This window comes from Macaca nemestrina, chromosome 10, assembly GCF_043159975.1.
Source record: "Macaca nemestrina isolate mMacNem1 chromosome 10, mMacNem.hap1, whole genome shotgun sequence".
Taxonomy (NCBI): Eukaryota; Metazoa; Chordata; class Mammalia; order Primates; family Cercopithecidae; genus Macaca; species Macaca nemestrina.
In genome coordinates, this window is record NC_092134.1 from 83,621,721 (window position 1) to 83,636,852 (window position 15,132).

Sequence of the window (15,132 nt, forward strand, 5' to 3'; positions counted from 1 at the left end):
GGTGGGAGGATCCCGTGGTGCAACACAGGTCTGAGCCCTGGTCGTGCTGGGTGTGGTCATGAACTTTGCCTAGTCATCAGTCTGTCTCCACATGCCAGGGATCCCACCAGGAGGCATGTGAGTTTGGATGGGGAGGCAAATGCAGTGTTCCTGCCCTCATGGAGTTGACTGTCTGGTGGGAGAGGCTGGTGTACAGTCTTGCAGGAGCGTCGCCTGGGAGCCCTGAAGGATGAATAGGGAGGAGATGGCCAAGTGGAAAGGAGCAGGTGGTATCAAGAGACCCCAGCAGAAAGACCAGTGTGCACAAAGAGCCTGATCTGCTGGGGCCTAGCTCCTGCCAGGGCAGTGGGTACCTAGTGAGGCTGGAGCTAGAAAGAAGAGCCCTGGAGGGGTGGAGGGCACTTCCCACTCTGTCTAGGAGGAGCCTGAGGCTCAGGGAGCGGGACCTTGCCCTGGGATGACCCAACAAGTGAGCACTGGAGCCTGAACTAGAGCTAAGGGCACCAGGCGCTAGGCCCCAGGCTCAACGTATTCTCCACACGTGCCGAATCATGTTCTCAGGGTGTTGTTCCCTAGGTGATCACATTTGACTCTCACAATGACCCTGTAAGGAAGGAAGAATTCTTCTGCCCATTTCTCAGAACTGGGAAACTGAGGATCATCTGGTTGACCAAGTGAATGAATGAGCTCAATTTTCATATGTTCACCCAGTTCATACTAGGCAGAGCCAGGCAGAGGCTTTTGGCCACAAAGCCAGGGTTTTATCCACTGTCTCCACTACCTAAAGCATGTTCCTGCTTCAGGCAGGAGACCACCAATGCCCAGGACAAAATCCTAGTTGTCTTACTTATTAGTTTAAATTATTGTTAGTGTTATGAGTAATAACAGTTTGTGTCTTAAGTAGTTTGTTTTTTTTTTAACATCTTAAAATCACTTTCACAGACCTAATCTTTGTTTGCAAACACTGAATGAGATTAGGGGATATTGGTGTTATTTCACAAATAGAGGGACTGAGACCCAGGGAGGCTGAATGACTCGCCAGCTTGAGGCCAGTCCCAGTGGAGAAGTCAGGTTTCTTGTGCTAGTGTGGGGCTTTCTAAAACAATGGTCTCTGTTCTTAAGACAAGGAGAGTATCTGTGTGTCTGCCCCATGACCGTGACTGGGAGATTCCCAGCCTGGCCCTGAGTTGTTAGTGTCATGCATATAGGTCACACTGACCTAAGCTCCAAGGAGACTGAAGGGTTTCATCTTTGTCCTCTTCCTCCTCACTTCCTTCTCGTGCCCTGGAGTAGCCTGCCGGGGCTTCTCTCCCTTGTTCCCAGGGCCAGATGTCTGAGGCCATGGACCAGCCAGCTGGGGGTCCTGGAAACCCAAGACCAGGAGAGAGTGATGATGGCAGCATGGAGCCGGGCACCTGCCAGGAGCTTCTGCACCGACTGCGGGAGCTGGAGGTGTGGCATGGGGCAGGGTGGGGGAAGCAGTGCCAGCCAGAGCCCTGGGGAGGCGGGGCTGCCCCTCCCTCTGAGCTTCCTGCGGGTTTGTGGGTGCCATGGACCTTCCTTTCTGCCTGCTTTGCCAGGCGGGAGGCTAGCAGGAGATTCTTTTGCAAAGCTCCTCTGAGAAGCCCTTTCCTTGCTCTTTGCTCCCCAGCCCAGTGACGGCTCGGGGACAAGAAGCATGCACAGGGATGAGCGTCCTAACCCCTGCTTCCCTTCCTTACCTCTCTTGCCTCTGCAGGCTCTAGGAAAGGGAGTGGGCAGAGGCCACAGGAGGAAGAGGCTGGGTGGCCCAGGGCTCAGGAGTTGAGGGACAAGGGTGCGGATCCTCAGGCCACACCCCTCACCACATTCTTAACACCCTGTCATCCTCCCTGCAGCCTCCTCTGCCCGTCTCCCAGGGAAATGAGGGTTACTATGGGCACCTCCCACCTCAGGTCTACCTGGCCACTGTGTCTCCCCAGGGCCCCCAGTGCCACTGACTGAGGTCAGGGTTTACAGAAAACCATCCCATGTCAGCCCTGCCCTCCTGCTGCCCTTGGCCTCTGCAGGATTCCTCATATGAGAATCTGCTCACAGCCAAGAGCTGGAGTGGGGTGTAGTTAGCACCCCTGTAGTTGCCTCCCCAAAAGGAATGTGCCATGGGGGAAGAATAATCCCCAAAGCCACCTTTTTGCCCTCTTCCTCCCTCACTCCTGCAGGCAGAGAACTCGGCACTTGCCCAGGCCAACGAAAACCAGCGGGAGACTTATGAGCGCTGTCTGGACGAGGTCTGTGAGTCTGCAATGGGACTGGGGGGACGTGGCTCATCTGCTCCTGGCAGAAGCTGGGATCAGCTGATGGTTCTGCCTCGGGGCTTTCTGTCCCCAGGTTGCCAACCACGTGGTGCAGGCGTTGCTGAACCAGAAGGTGAGTAGCCACAGGAGACACTCACCCGCAAGCCCAGACACCCTGGGGAGAAGCCCTGGGCACAGCAGACGAGGCCCTTCCTGGAGACTAAGGGCTTGGAGGAGATGGGCTGTTGCCCTCCGGTGATTCCCCATCTTCCCACCTTGGGCAGGTCCATACCGTTCTGCCTAGAGGCAGGGGTGGGACTAGGTAAGGCCAGGTCTCTGAGCAGTGGTCACTGATTTGAGTGTGACTCCTTCCCTTACCCTGTCCCCAGCTGTCTTTCCCAGGTTGTGATAGCCCTTAAAGCAGTGTTGATGTTGTCAGCCTAAATGGCATCTGAATATTTACTCACATATGGTGGATAACTTCTTGACATCAGGGCCACTTTGACTCCAAGGCCTTACTCTGTCTTATATAGGCCCTTTTTTGATGTGTGGTTTCTAAGAGGCAGAGGGCCAGGCGTAGTGGCTCACGCCTGTAATCCCAGCACTTTGGGAGGCTGAGGTGGGCAGATCACAAGGTCAAGAGATCAAGACCAGCCTGGCCAACATAGTGAAACCTCATCTCTACTAAAAATACAAAAATTAGCTGGGCATGGTGGTGCGTGCCTGTAGTCCCAGCTAGTAGGAAGGCGGAGGCAGGAGACTCACTTGAACCTGGGATGTGGAGGTTGCAATGAGCTGAGATTGCATCACTGCACTCCAGCCTGGTGACAGAGCGAAGCTCCATCTCAAAAAAAAAAAAAAAAAAAGAGTCGGGGGGTCGATTCCAGGGATGAGAAAGGTAACAAAGAGAATAGGATTTACCTCCCACCAGGGGTGATAAACTTTAGAGAATTTACCATCTCTAGAAGATGCTATAGCTACCAACATCAGCAGACTCAGATTCCTCATAGAAGGAGGCTGCAGCAGAAGGGTGTGCCCAGAAGGGTCCTGGGGCCTTTTAGATAGCATCTGTGCATGCCGCTGCTCTGATGAAGAGCATTGTGACACTCTCCCACCGTCCTCTCCTCTTCTTCCTGCACCTCCTGGGGTGGGTGGCAGGACCTGCGAGAAGAGTGCATCAAGCTGAAGAAGAGGGTGTTTGACCTGGAACGGCAGAACCAGATGCTGAGTGCCCTGTTTCAGCAGAAACTTCAGCTCACAACAGGCTCACTCCCCCAGGTAGGCACCTGTGCTCCTTTCACTCCCATCGCACTGCCTCCTGCCTCCTCAGCTCCATTGGCCCCATCACTGTCTTCTCACATGCACCTAGGGAAGCAGGCCATCAGCTGTCCCCTTTCCATTCTGGGGGTATGGAAACTACCCAAGTTCCCTGGATTTGGCTGTTCCCTCCTCCCAGTGCTCCTCACCAGCGGGAGGGTGTCCCTTCTTGTTGACAGAGCTTTGCACTTGCTCCTGCCTCATGTGGGGAGATGGGTGGAGTCTGCAGATGCAATTATTTCAAGCGTCCAAGAGGCCTCTTTGGCCACTGACACAGCCTCTTCTTGGCCGGATGCAGGGGTAGGGCTGGGTGTAAGGCAGCCTAGGGTGTGGTGTCACGGAGAGGTCAGGAAGGACATTTTGGTTCTGATAACTGTTCACAACCTCTGCTGGGAGCCCTGACACCTGCCTTCCCCAGGAGAAGCAGGAGGCTATTGAGAGTGCCTCCTGGGCTGAGTTAAGGTATTGCTTGAGGTTACTGTGTGAGGAACCCCCAAGGATGGGGTGAGACATGGGGATGGGAGGATCAGGAGCAGCTCCAGATGCCTGAGGTGAGCAGCAGATTGTTTCTGAAGTTAGCCAGCCCCTTCCCCTCACTTTGACAAGAAGAGAAGCACTTTTCTGTGTGTGTGTGTGTGTGTGTGTGTGTGTGTGTATTAGGGAGGGGGCTGGACGTGTTTGTGTCTGTCTGATGCAAAGTAGGCAGCTCTTGGCCCCCAGCCCCTGAGCAGGCAGCCTCTCCACTCACTGGAAGCCTGGCCCTTGCAGAGGAGGCCCCTTGTCACCATGGCCACTCTGGAGCCCCCGTCTCGCCAGGTTGGCACAGAGCTGGGTCAGAGTCCACAGCAGCGACTCTGCAGTTCTCCTTGCCCTAGATCTGTCCCTGTGGCAGGGTTCACCCTGGAATCCCCGGCGGCCCAACCACACCAAATCAGCCCACCCCAGCACACTCTTCTCAATGACTGCTGATAACAGAGGGATTGAGTGTCCTTAAATCATTTACTTTGGCCGGGCGCGGTGGCTCAAGCCTGTAATCCCAGCACTTTGGGAGGCCGAGATGGGCGGATCACGAGGTCAGGAGATCGAGACCATGCTGGCTAACACGGTGAAACCCCGTCTCTACTAAAAAATACAAAAAATTAGCCGGGCGAGGTGGTAGGCGCCTGTGGTCCCAGCTACCCGGGAGGCTGAGGCGGGAGAATGGCGTGAACCCAGGAGGCGGAGCTTGCAGTGAGCTGAGATCGGGCCACTGCACTCCAGCCTGGGCGACAGAGCGAGACTCCGTCTCAAAAAAAAAAAAAAAAAAATCATTTACTTTTTACCTAAATGAATTCTGGAACCTCATGGGGTTTGGGCCAATAGATTTATCTTCCCCAGAGGTAACATGACATAATGGAAAGAGCACGAAGCTTGGCCTTGGATAAACATGGGTTGGATCCCTAACTTAGCTCCTTCTTAGCTGTGTGACCTGGGGCAAATTACTAAGCTTTACAGACTAGAGTTTTTTCTTTACGGATGGGGATAAAAATACCCATATTGCAGTTGACGTGAAGATTCAATGAGATGATATGTTGCGCTTGGCCCACAGTAGATAGTCAGTCAGTGGTAGCTGTTTATGATGTGATTCTCAGCTTGTGCTTTGCTAGGGTGGAAGCTCCTTCGCACAAATGCCAATTAGGCTCTTACCGTGAGCAGTGCCTTTGACGACACATATGGAATCGGACTGCATCACGAGGCCCTGTCTAAGGGCCGAGGCCTCTGCAGGCCAACAGGACCCCAGGAGCCTGGGACTGTTGGGAGCTCAGGGAGGTATAGACACCATGCCACAAGGCAGAGTATGACAGTGCTGTCAAAGAACCCAGGGGACAGTGAGGGGAGGCCATCAGAGAAGGATGGAAATGACATTGGAACTGGGCCTTAATGGATGGATGGGAGATTTTTTTTGAGACAGAGTTTCATTCTTGTTGCCCAGGCTGGAGTGCAATGGCACAATCTCGGCTCATCTCAACCTCCGCCTCCCAGGTTCAAGCAATTCTCCTGCCTCAGCCTCCTGAGCAGCTGGGATTATAAGCATGCGCCACCACATCCAGCTAATTTTGTATTTCTAGTAGATATGGGGTTTCTCCATGTTGGTCAGGCTGGTCTCGAACTCCTGACCTCAGGTGACCCACCTGCCTCGGCCTTCCAAAGTATTGGGATTACAGGCGTGAGCCATTAATGTCCGGCTGGATGGGAGATTTTAAGAGTGGAATGGGGACTGGGGAGGAGGGATTCCCTGTGGAAAGAATAGTATGAGCAAAGATCCCAGGGCAGAGAAGCCCAGAGAGCAGCAAACTGTGCAGCTTGACTGGAGCAAAGGACGTGTGAAGGGACGGTGAGGGAGAGAGCAAGGTGGAGACGGTGGCACGGGAAGAGCTGGCCAGCCAGGCCCAGAATGCCTGCAGAGGAGTTCACACTTGTTTCCATGGGCAATGGGCAGGCATAGGAGGCTTCTGAGTATAAAAATGCTTTAGAAAAGAAAATGAGGCCAAGCGAGGTAGGTAGCTCATGCCTATAATCCCAACATTTTGGGAGGCTGAAGCGGGAGAATGACTTGGGCTTAGGAGTTCAAGGCCAGCCTAGGCAACATAGCAAGACACCATCTGTACAAAAAAAAAAAAAAAAAAATTGTTTTTAATTAGCCAGGCATGGTGACACATGCCTGTAGTCCTAGCTACTCGGGAGGCTGAGGCAGGAGGATTGTTTGAGCCAGGGGATCTAGGCTGCAGTGAGCTACAGTCGTGCCACTGCATTCCAGCCTGAGTGACAGAGACAAAACCCTGTCTGAAAAAAGAAAAAAAAACTCATCTCATTGTTAGAGTTTATAGTTTAAAGAGAAAAAAAAAAAGATGCTTTAGGTTGTCTTGTGCATAGGAGATTAAAAGACCACCAAACCAGGTCAAGGAGACTGACTGAGATGCTGAACAGTGCAGGCCAGAGTCAGGAAGAACTGGGCTGGAGGCACTGCTGCAGCTGGCCATAGGTTGTGGGGCAGGGGGGCCTGAGGGGTGCTGCAGAGACAGGGTTTAAAGGCTGTGAAGAATGAGGGAGAGGGAGGAGTTAAAGCTGACTTATATCTAGCCACAAGATGCCCAGAAGAAGGAAATTGCATTCTCAGGGACTCAGAGAGAAGTGCCCATGATTAAATCCTACCTTTTCAGTCCTCGGAGTAGATGTTCCACATGAGACCAGGTAGGGGAGACAGAAATATTATAACTCCCTGCCATCTCTTTTTTAAGATCATCAAAGACCATTTATCTCAGCTGTCCCTATGATCCTCAGATCCCAGGTGGTCAGAACAGGAAGAGACCTTTGCGGTAACTCTCTTTGTGAGAGGAGAGGAAGCCCCACAGAAAAGTAAAGCAGGCCTGGAGCTGAGAAAGGCACCCTGAGTTAGACCTGCCGTGGCCCTCTGGGCCTAGGACATTCATGTTTCTCCAAAGCCCTCTGACCAGTCTCACTCTGAGACCCCAGATCTGCCTGTGCTGTGGTCTCCTGAGGCTTCTCTTACCAGTGGGTGGGGCAGCAGGAAGAGCTGCATTTGGGGCTGAGAGTCTGGGAGTCCTCCATGAAGGAGCGGACTCAGAGGGGAAGGCCTGGCTTTGCGAGGGAGTAGGGAGCTGGGGCCAGAAAGCTACTGTGCTAACTCTGCCTCTCCCTCTGCAGATCCCACTCACTCCACTCCAGCCGCCATCAGAGCCACCAGCCTCCCCCTCCCTCAGCTCCACTGAGGGACCGGCCACCCCGCTGCCTCTGGGGCACTGTGCTGGGCAGAGAGAGGTAGGAGGCCTAGGTACTGTGGTCCGTGGTCCGTGGCCCCACTGGCTAGAGGCTCATCAGTCAGTACTCCACTGATGTTTCCTAGCAAATCCCCGGGGAAGGGCTGTTTCCCAGTGCTCAAACGTTTGTCCAGGCTGGAAGTGTGAGCCCTCTGCTATCAGCCCAGTGCTAAGAAAAGCAGATCCCTAACCCTAGCCACTGGCCCTGTGAACAAATGCATTAGTAATGCATTAAGAGGCATGGTTAACACTTACTGAGCTCTTACTGCATGCCAGGCACTGTGTAGAACACCCTGGATCTCATTTGTCTTCTTTAGTGAGGTTAACATAATAATTATCCCATTTTACAGATGACACAATGAAGCAGCTTAGCGCTCAAATAACTTGAAGCCCCTGTCGATAGGTAGAACTGGAACTTGAGCCTACACCAGCTGACTGCAGAGCCTATGGGTTGCCCACTATACCACACTATGCTACACCCAAGAAAGGGCTAGGAGACAGCAGGGAAGGCTTTGCATGGCCTCACCCCCAGCCCCTTTCTGCTGGGGATGAGGTCAGTGGGGTCAGCTGTGTTCCCTGAGGAGGGCTCGGTTTGCCTATAGTGACTGACTTAGGACTTGGCCACATCACACTCCCTTCTGGAGTCTGTGTTCTTTCTGGGCCTGAGAAATGGACAGGCCTGCCTCCCCTGGGACACACAGAGGTCAGAGTTGTAGGTGGTCAGCCTTGCTGATTCAAATGGCTGTGGGGAGTAGGAGCTGGGACAACCAAGAAAAGAATGTAGGATGCCTGCCCAACCCCAAGTGTGCCAGGAAGAAGAATTGGGATAACCAGGGCTCAGCAACCCTTGAGGAAGTGGAACCATCATATCCCAGTAGCTGTGAATTCCTTTGGGGGACACAGACACAACCAGGCCAGCTCTGTTCCTGGCATTCCCTGTTATGCCAGCCCAGGGCCTGGGCCTGGAACTGGATCCCAGCTGCGTGTGGTCTCCTCCTCATGCCATCATCTCTCCCCTAAGGTATGTTGGGAGCAGCAGCTGAGGCCAGGAGGCCCAGGCCCCCCAGCCGCCCCACCCCCAGCGCTGGATGCCCTATCCCCGTTCCTTCGGAAGAAGGCCCAGATTCTGGAGGTGCTGAGAGCCCTGGAAGAGACTGACCCCTTGCTTCTCTGCTCACCTGCCACCCCCTGGCGGCCTCCAGGCCAGGGGCCTGGCTCCCCAGAGCCCATCAACGGCGAGCTGTGTGGCCCGCCTCAGCCTGAACCCTCGCCCTGGGCGCCCTGCCTGCTGCTAGGCCCTGGCAACCTGGGAGGCCTCCTGCACTGGGAGCGCCTCTTGGGGGGCCCAGGAGGGGCAGAGGGTACTGGGCAGCCCTGGGGTCCTAGCAGGGGACCTCCTCAGACCCAGGGCACCAGCTCTGGCCCAAACCGTGCCCCAGGCAGCAGCTCCTCCTCCTCTTCTGATGAGGCAGGTGACCCCAATGACGCACCCAGCCCCGACACCCTGCTCGGTGCCCTGGCCCGCAGACAGTTGAACCTGGGCCAGCTCCTTGAGGACACAGAGTCTTACCTACAGGCCTTCCTGGCCGGGGCTGCAGGCCCACTCAGTGGGGACCACCCAGGTCCTGGGCAGCCATCCTCCCCAGACCAGGGGCCCCCACAGCTGTCCAAGTCCAAAGGCCTCCCCAAGTCAGCTTGGGGTGGGGGTACCCCAGAGGCCCACAGGCCAGGCTTTGGTGCTACCTCAGAGGGCCAGGGGCCCCTCCCCTTCCTTAGCATGTTCATGGGTGCTGGGGATGCCCCACTGGGCTCTCGGCCTGGCCACCCTCATTCCTCATCTCAGGTGAAAAGCAAGCTCCAAATTGGTCCCCCTTCTCCTGGGGAAGCCCAGGGACCACTTCTGCCCTCTCCAGCTAGGGGTCTCAAGTTTCTAAAGCTGCCTCCAGCCTCGGAGAAGAGCCCCAGCCCAGGAGGCCCACAGCTCAGTCCCCAGCTCCCCCGGAACTCGCGAATCCCCTGTCGGAACAGTGGCTCAGATGGCAGCCCCTCCCCACTGTTGGCCCGAAGGGGTCTGGGTGGAGGAGAGCTGTCCCCAGAGGGGGCACAAGGCCTGCCCACCAGCCCTTCACCCTGCTACACAACCCCAGACTCCGCACAGCTCAGACCCCCGCAGTCAGCCTTGTCCACCACGCTGTCCCCAGGCCCAGTGGTGTCTCCCTGCTATGAGAACATCCTGGACCTTTCTAGGAGCACCTTTAGGGGGCCTTCCCCAGAGCCACCTCCATCCCCACTGCAGGTGCCCACCTACCCACAGCTAACTCTGGAGGTACCACAGGCCCCTGAGGTCCTCAGAAGCCCTGGAGTCCCCCCCAGCCCTTGCCTCCCAGAATCGTACCCCTATGGGAGCCCCCAGGAGAAGAGTTTGGACAAGGCAGGCTCGGAGTCTCCCCATCCTGGCCGCAGGACCCCAGGCAACTCATCCAAGAAGCCCAGCCAGGGGTCAGGGCGGCGACCTGGGGATCCTGGCAGCACACCTCTGCGGGACAGACTGGCGGCCCTGGGGAAGCTGAAGACAGGCCCTGAGGGGGCCCTGGGCCCAGAGAAGAATGGGGTGCCAGCCAGGCCTGGCACCGAAAAGACCCGGGGACCAGGGAAGTCAGGGGAGAGTGCTGGAGACATGGTGCCCCCCATCCACAGGCCACCAGAGCAGCTAGAAGCTAAGGGAGGGATACGGGGGGCAGTGGCCTTGGGCACGAACAGCCTGAAGCAGCAGGAACCCGGACTCATGGGGGATCCCGGGGCCCGAGTCTACTCCTCTCACTCCATGGGGGCCAGGGTGGACCTGGAGCCTGTCTCACCAAGGAGCTGCCTCACCAAAGTGGAGCTGGCCAAGAGCCGGCTGGCAGGGGCCCTGTGCCCCCAGGTACCCCGTACCCCTGCCAAAGTGCCAACCTCAGCCCCAAGCCTGGGCAAGCCCAATAAAAGCCCTCACAGCAGCCCCACCAAGCTCCCTTCCAAGTCACCCACCAAGGTGGTGCCTCGACCTGGGGCTCCCCCAGTCACTAAGGAGTCCCCCAAACCTGACAAAGGGAAGGGCCCTCCCTGGGCAGACTGTGGTAGTACCACGGCCCAGCCCACACCCCTAGTACCTGGCCCCACTGACCCAAGCCAGGGCCCTGAGGGGCTGGCCCCACACTCAGCCATTGAGGAGAAGGTGATGAAGGGCATCGAGGAGAATGTGCTGCGGCTCCAGGGCCAGGAGCGAGCCCCTGGTGCCGAGGTCAAGCACCGCAACACCAGCAGCATCGCCAGCTGGTTTGGCCTTAAGAAGAGCAAGCTGCCAGCGCTGAACCGCCGCACGGAGGCCACCAAGAGCAAGGAGGGGGCTGGCGGGGGCTCCCCGCTCAGGAGGGAAGTCAAGATGGAATCCCGGAAGCTGGAGGCCGAGAGCCTCAACATCTCCAAGCTGATGGCCAAGGCGGAAGACCTGCGTCGGGCACTGGAAGAGGAGAAGGCCTACCTAAGCAGCAGGGCCCGGCCACGGCCTGGTGGCCCAGCCCCAGGGCCCAGCACGGGGTTGGGGCAGGTGCAGGGCCAACTGGCTGGCATGTACCAAGGTGCAGACACCTTCATGCAGCAGCTGCTAAACAGGTGAGGGCCTGAGATCAGTCAACAGGTGCTTGGTGGGCATGGGGCACTTTTCCCTTTGTGGGCACACCTGGGTCTGGAACTAGGCCTGCCGTTCCTGGGAGCTGGGGCTTTCCAGAGTTCAAAAGGGATAGAAGGCCACCAAAGCAGCTGGGGGGTGAGTGACTTGGCCTGGAGGAAAGATCAGGGGCTTGGCCTCATTTCTGGCTTCTCATTTGAGAAGAGTTAACAGTCCGCATCTTCCTGGATGGTCTCCATACCAGATGAGGCAGCCTGCATGTGATAGTTAAGTGAAGGCTAGAGCCTGCCTATGGGCTGATAAAGGTCTTCTCCTTCAGGAAAGGGACAAGGGGAGTCCTCTTCCCATCTTGCCCTTTGACACCTGCCACAACAGGAGCTGTGGTTTAAAGAAGGGACCCACCCATCTTGGGGTTGCTCTGTCTGGGCCAGATGAGGCAGAAAGTCTGCGGGAATTGGGCCCCAGGCAGGGGTGTGGTTTGGACCGCAGGTGTGCTCAGAAGTTCAGCTAGAGCAGGTGGAGTGTGTTGTTCCTGGACCAGGATGTGACCGGGTCTGCTAGTCTACCTGGAATCACCATCAAGCAGTCTCTAGGCTTGACTCTGGATGACTTTGGGGGAGTTCCCCCATCTTCTCCCCTGCCCTCTGTTCCTCTTGGGTTCCCCAGGGTCCTTTCCTGTTGCCAGTGTCAAGAAGGCAATGGGAGCAATCACTGGCGACATGTCTCCTTCCCCAGGGGTGGGTGGCAGGAAGTGCCTCCCTAAACCCAGCACCATTGGCGGGTGCAAGGCTGGAATGTCTGGGTAGGCCAGGCCGCCCTCACCTACATCTGCGCTGTTGCCCATAGGGTGGATGGCAAGGAGCTGCCACCCAAGAGCTGGCGGGAGCCCAAGCCTGAGTACGGGGATTTCCAGCCAGTGTCTTCTGACCCCAAGAGCCCTTGGCCAGCCTGTGGACCCCGGAATGGCCTGGTGGGCCCTCTTCAGGGCTGCGGAAAACCTCCTGGAAAGGTAAGTTCTTGGGACAGGGACTGGATAGAGGGCCTGGCTCTCTGGCCCTGCCAGGTCTCTTACCCCCTAGAGGGTTCCCCTTCCCCAAGACCATGAGTGCCGGATGCACTCACAGTCTCTAAGGGGAGACTGGAGAGGGGAGAGGGGCTTCCCAGTCTGCAGAGGTTCTCAGATCCATACTCCAGGGCCCTAATCCTCACACTCCCATACATTTACAGCCACATTCCCACCCCCTAGAGGCATGGGGAGGGGTGTGGAGTGGGGAGGAGTGGACTGAGGTCTCCTGTACCCCACACAGCCGAGCAGTGAGCCAGGGAGGCAGGAAGAGATGCCCTCGGAGGACAGCCTGGCTGAGCCAGTGCCCACCTCACACTTCACAGGTCAGCAGGGTCAGGGGCTGAGGATGGGTCTGCCCCCAACCCCTCTACCCACTTCTTCCCACTTTACTTCTTCCTGTCCCCACAGCAGGTGCCAGGCTTTGTGTGCCATCTTGGTGCCAAGCACCAGGTGGGCACTGGAGCTACACAGGAACAAATTCTTCCCTGCCCTCAGGGTACTTGTCCCACCTACACCCCTTCCCCAAGCCCAGGGCAGGTGGGGATGGTGGACAGATGCTGTGGAATTAGCCTGTTGGGCCAGGAGGAGCCCTGAGTAGGGGTGGAGCCTGGGCTGGGTGGGAAGTGGAGGCAGGCCGGGTACTGAGCCCAGCCTCACACTCTTGATGGACCTTCCCCTCCCCAGCCTGTGGCTCCTTGACTCGAACCTTGGACAGTGGCATTGGGACCTTCCCACCCCCGGACCATGGTAGCAGTGGGACCCCCAGCAAGAATCTTCCTAAGACCAAGCCACCGCGGCTGGATCCCCCACCCGGGGTACCCCCAGCTCGGCCCCCACCCCTTACCAAAGTCCCCCGCCGTGCCCACACACTGGAGCGGGAAGTGCCAGGCATAGAGGAGCTGCTGGTGAGCGGGCGGCACCCCAGCATGCCAGCCTTCCCTGCACTGCTACCTGCTGCTCCGGGCCACCGGGGCCATGAGACCTGTCCTGATGGTGAGTGTCCAGGTGGGAGGGTGGGATGCCCCTGAGAGCCAGGCAGCTCCATCCACCTTCCCTTTGTTCCTGGACAGATCCCTGTGAAGACCCAGGCCCCACCCCTCCTGTCCAGCTGGCCAAGAACTGGACCTTCCCCAATACTAGGGCAGCTGGCAGCTCCTCGGATCCTTTCATGTGCCCACCCCGACAATTGGAGGGGCTGCCCAGGACCCCCATGGTGAGAACTGCAGCAGGGGAAAGGGAAAGGACTCGGGAGCAGGAGGGAGTGATGTGGGGAGACCAGTTTCTCCAGTGAGGTATGGCCTGTATATCGCACAGTCTCAGCGCTGCACCCTCTGGGAGGAGGACTGCCGGGATGCCCTGTGAGCGGCCCTCCCCCCGCCCTCGTTGCACTCCTCTCGTGGGGAAAGGGTTTCTGTCCCTCCCCAGAACCTTGTAGGACTGTTCTCAGTTGTACCTCCAGCCTGCTTCCTCTGAAGTACACTCCACCTTGGGGGGCCCCTTCTGGAGCAGCTCCCCATCGGGTGCACAGACGCCCCTCAGAGCTCAGTGCCTCTGAGGCTGGGCCGAAAGGTGGAGAGGAGCTTCCTCCCGAGCTGCCCCTCCTTTCCCAGGCCCTGCCCGTGGACCGGAAGCGAAGCCAGGAGTCCAGCCGCCCATCCCCTATGCCCCAGGGCCCAGCTTTTGGGGGTAGCCGCACCCCCAGCACGTCGGACATGGCTGAGGAAGGCAGAGTGGCCAGCGGGGGCCCCCCAGGGCTGGAGACCTCGGAGTCTCTCAGTGACTCGCTCTACGACTCGCTATCCTCCTGTGGGAGTCAGGGCTGAGGGTCTGCGCCACACCACGGCCCCGCTGGATTTGGGGACCACAGACTGGATCGGCTCTCTTCATGCCCCTGGAGCCAGGGCCCTCCCTGAAGGGACCAAGGAGGCAGGTGGATAAGAAGGTGAAAAGGGAGTCCCTGGCACACCCCACCACCCACTGCTACTGCGGATGAGATGACCATGCTCAGCTCAGGGAGAGACCCCGCCCTTGGTACCTTCTCTCACCCAGAGTAAGGCTCTTCCTTGAAGGGACTGGGGGTTTAAGGCCACTGTGTTACAGCCCCCCAGCTCCTACTTCAGGCTGAGCCATCTTGTGGTGCTGGGCTTCCTGCCCACCAGCCGTGCCATCTCTGCCCAACCTGGCTGCTCCTCTGCCCCGAAGCCCTCGCAAGGTCCTCCTGGAGGCCCCTGTGCTTGTGGAGTTTGGGGGCTGGGGGACAAGTTGCCTTCTCTCTCTGTCCTGGTCCTCCCTGCTGTCTGGATGGTGCTGCCCTCCCCTGCCCCATGCCTTTGGGGTCTACTCGTCCGTCTTTTTCGTTGTTGTTTTTATATATTGAAGCGTCTGGCCCAGCCCCCAGCCCCGCACTGCGGTTAATTTATCTGTTGTTTAAAATGCGGCTGCTCTGCTCCCTGCCTCTGCTTCTGCCGTATCCCTAATAAAATGTGGAGGCCCCCTCCCTGCCCCTGACTCGGCTCGTTGTGTGGGAGGACTCAGGCAGGCCAGGTCGGAGGATACTGCATGGGTGCCAGGTTGAGGGACCCCAGGCACCCTTGTGACACAGCCCCCCAACCAGGGCAGCTGGCTGGAGTCATCACAGGAGGTAACAGAGGGTTGGGAGGGTAGGGCCTGGAAGGGTGCCTGGGCTCAGAGAGATTCTCCTGGCCCAGGACTTGGGCAGGGCGTGAGGCTGGGCAGCCCCTTGGAGAAGGAGCTGGGGAAAATGGCTGTGGACATGCATTCAGGCCCCACGTGTCCCAGGCGGGATGGGACATGCAGACTCTGAGCAGAGTTGCATCTCTTCTCCAGACCTTGGTTTTCCTCCTCTACAGAAGATTAGAAGGTTAATCCAGACGAGCTGGTCCCATCAGCCAGACTTTCTTCTCAGCATTCTCTTCCTACTCCTTCTCTTAGTTAATATCATCATTGAAGAAATGAACAAGACGGAGAGGA

At 57.5% G+C, this 15,132-nt stretch overlaps 1 protein-coding gene across 3 annotated transcripts in view; it reads left to right on the forward strand.

Moving 5' to 3' along the window:
* The window catches only part of LOC105492865 (NCK associated protein 5 like), a 38,755-nt gene extending 24,113 nt beyond the window's left edge, over positions 1 to 14,642 (forward strand). Inside the window, exons 3-13 of one of the 3 annotated variants that reach the window (XM_011760165.3) lie at positions 1,294 to 1,452; positions 2,199 to 2,267; positions 2,368 to 2,406; positions 3,432 to 3,551; positions 7,296 to 7,409; positions 8,430 to 11,059; positions 11,922 to 12,084; positions 12,383 to 12,464; positions 12,826 to 13,134; positions 13,212 to 13,354; positions 13,752 to 14,642. In XM_011760165.3, coding sequence (XP_011758467.2) covers positions 1,330 to 1,452; positions 2,199 to 2,267; positions 2,368 to 2,406; positions 3,432 to 3,551; positions 7,296 to 7,409; positions 8,430 to 11,059; positions 11,922 to 12,084; positions 12,383 to 12,464; positions 12,826 to 13,134; positions 13,212 to 13,354; positions 13,752 to 13,964 — 4,005 coding nt within the window. In that variant the 5' untranslated portion in view covers positions 1,294 to 1,329 and the 3' untranslated portion in view covers positions 13,965 to 14,642. The remainder of the gene's footprint in view (positions 1 to 1,293; positions 1,453 to 2,198; positions 2,268 to 2,367; positions 2,407 to 3,431; positions 3,552 to 7,295; positions 7,410 to 8,429; positions 11,060 to 11,921; positions 12,085 to 12,382; positions 12,465 to 12,825; positions 13,135 to 13,211; positions 13,355 to 13,751) is intronic. The other 2 variants (XM_011760166.3, XM_011760167.3) reach the window with 2 other exon arrangements.
* Positions 14,643 to 15,132: the final 490 nt, after the last annotated feature.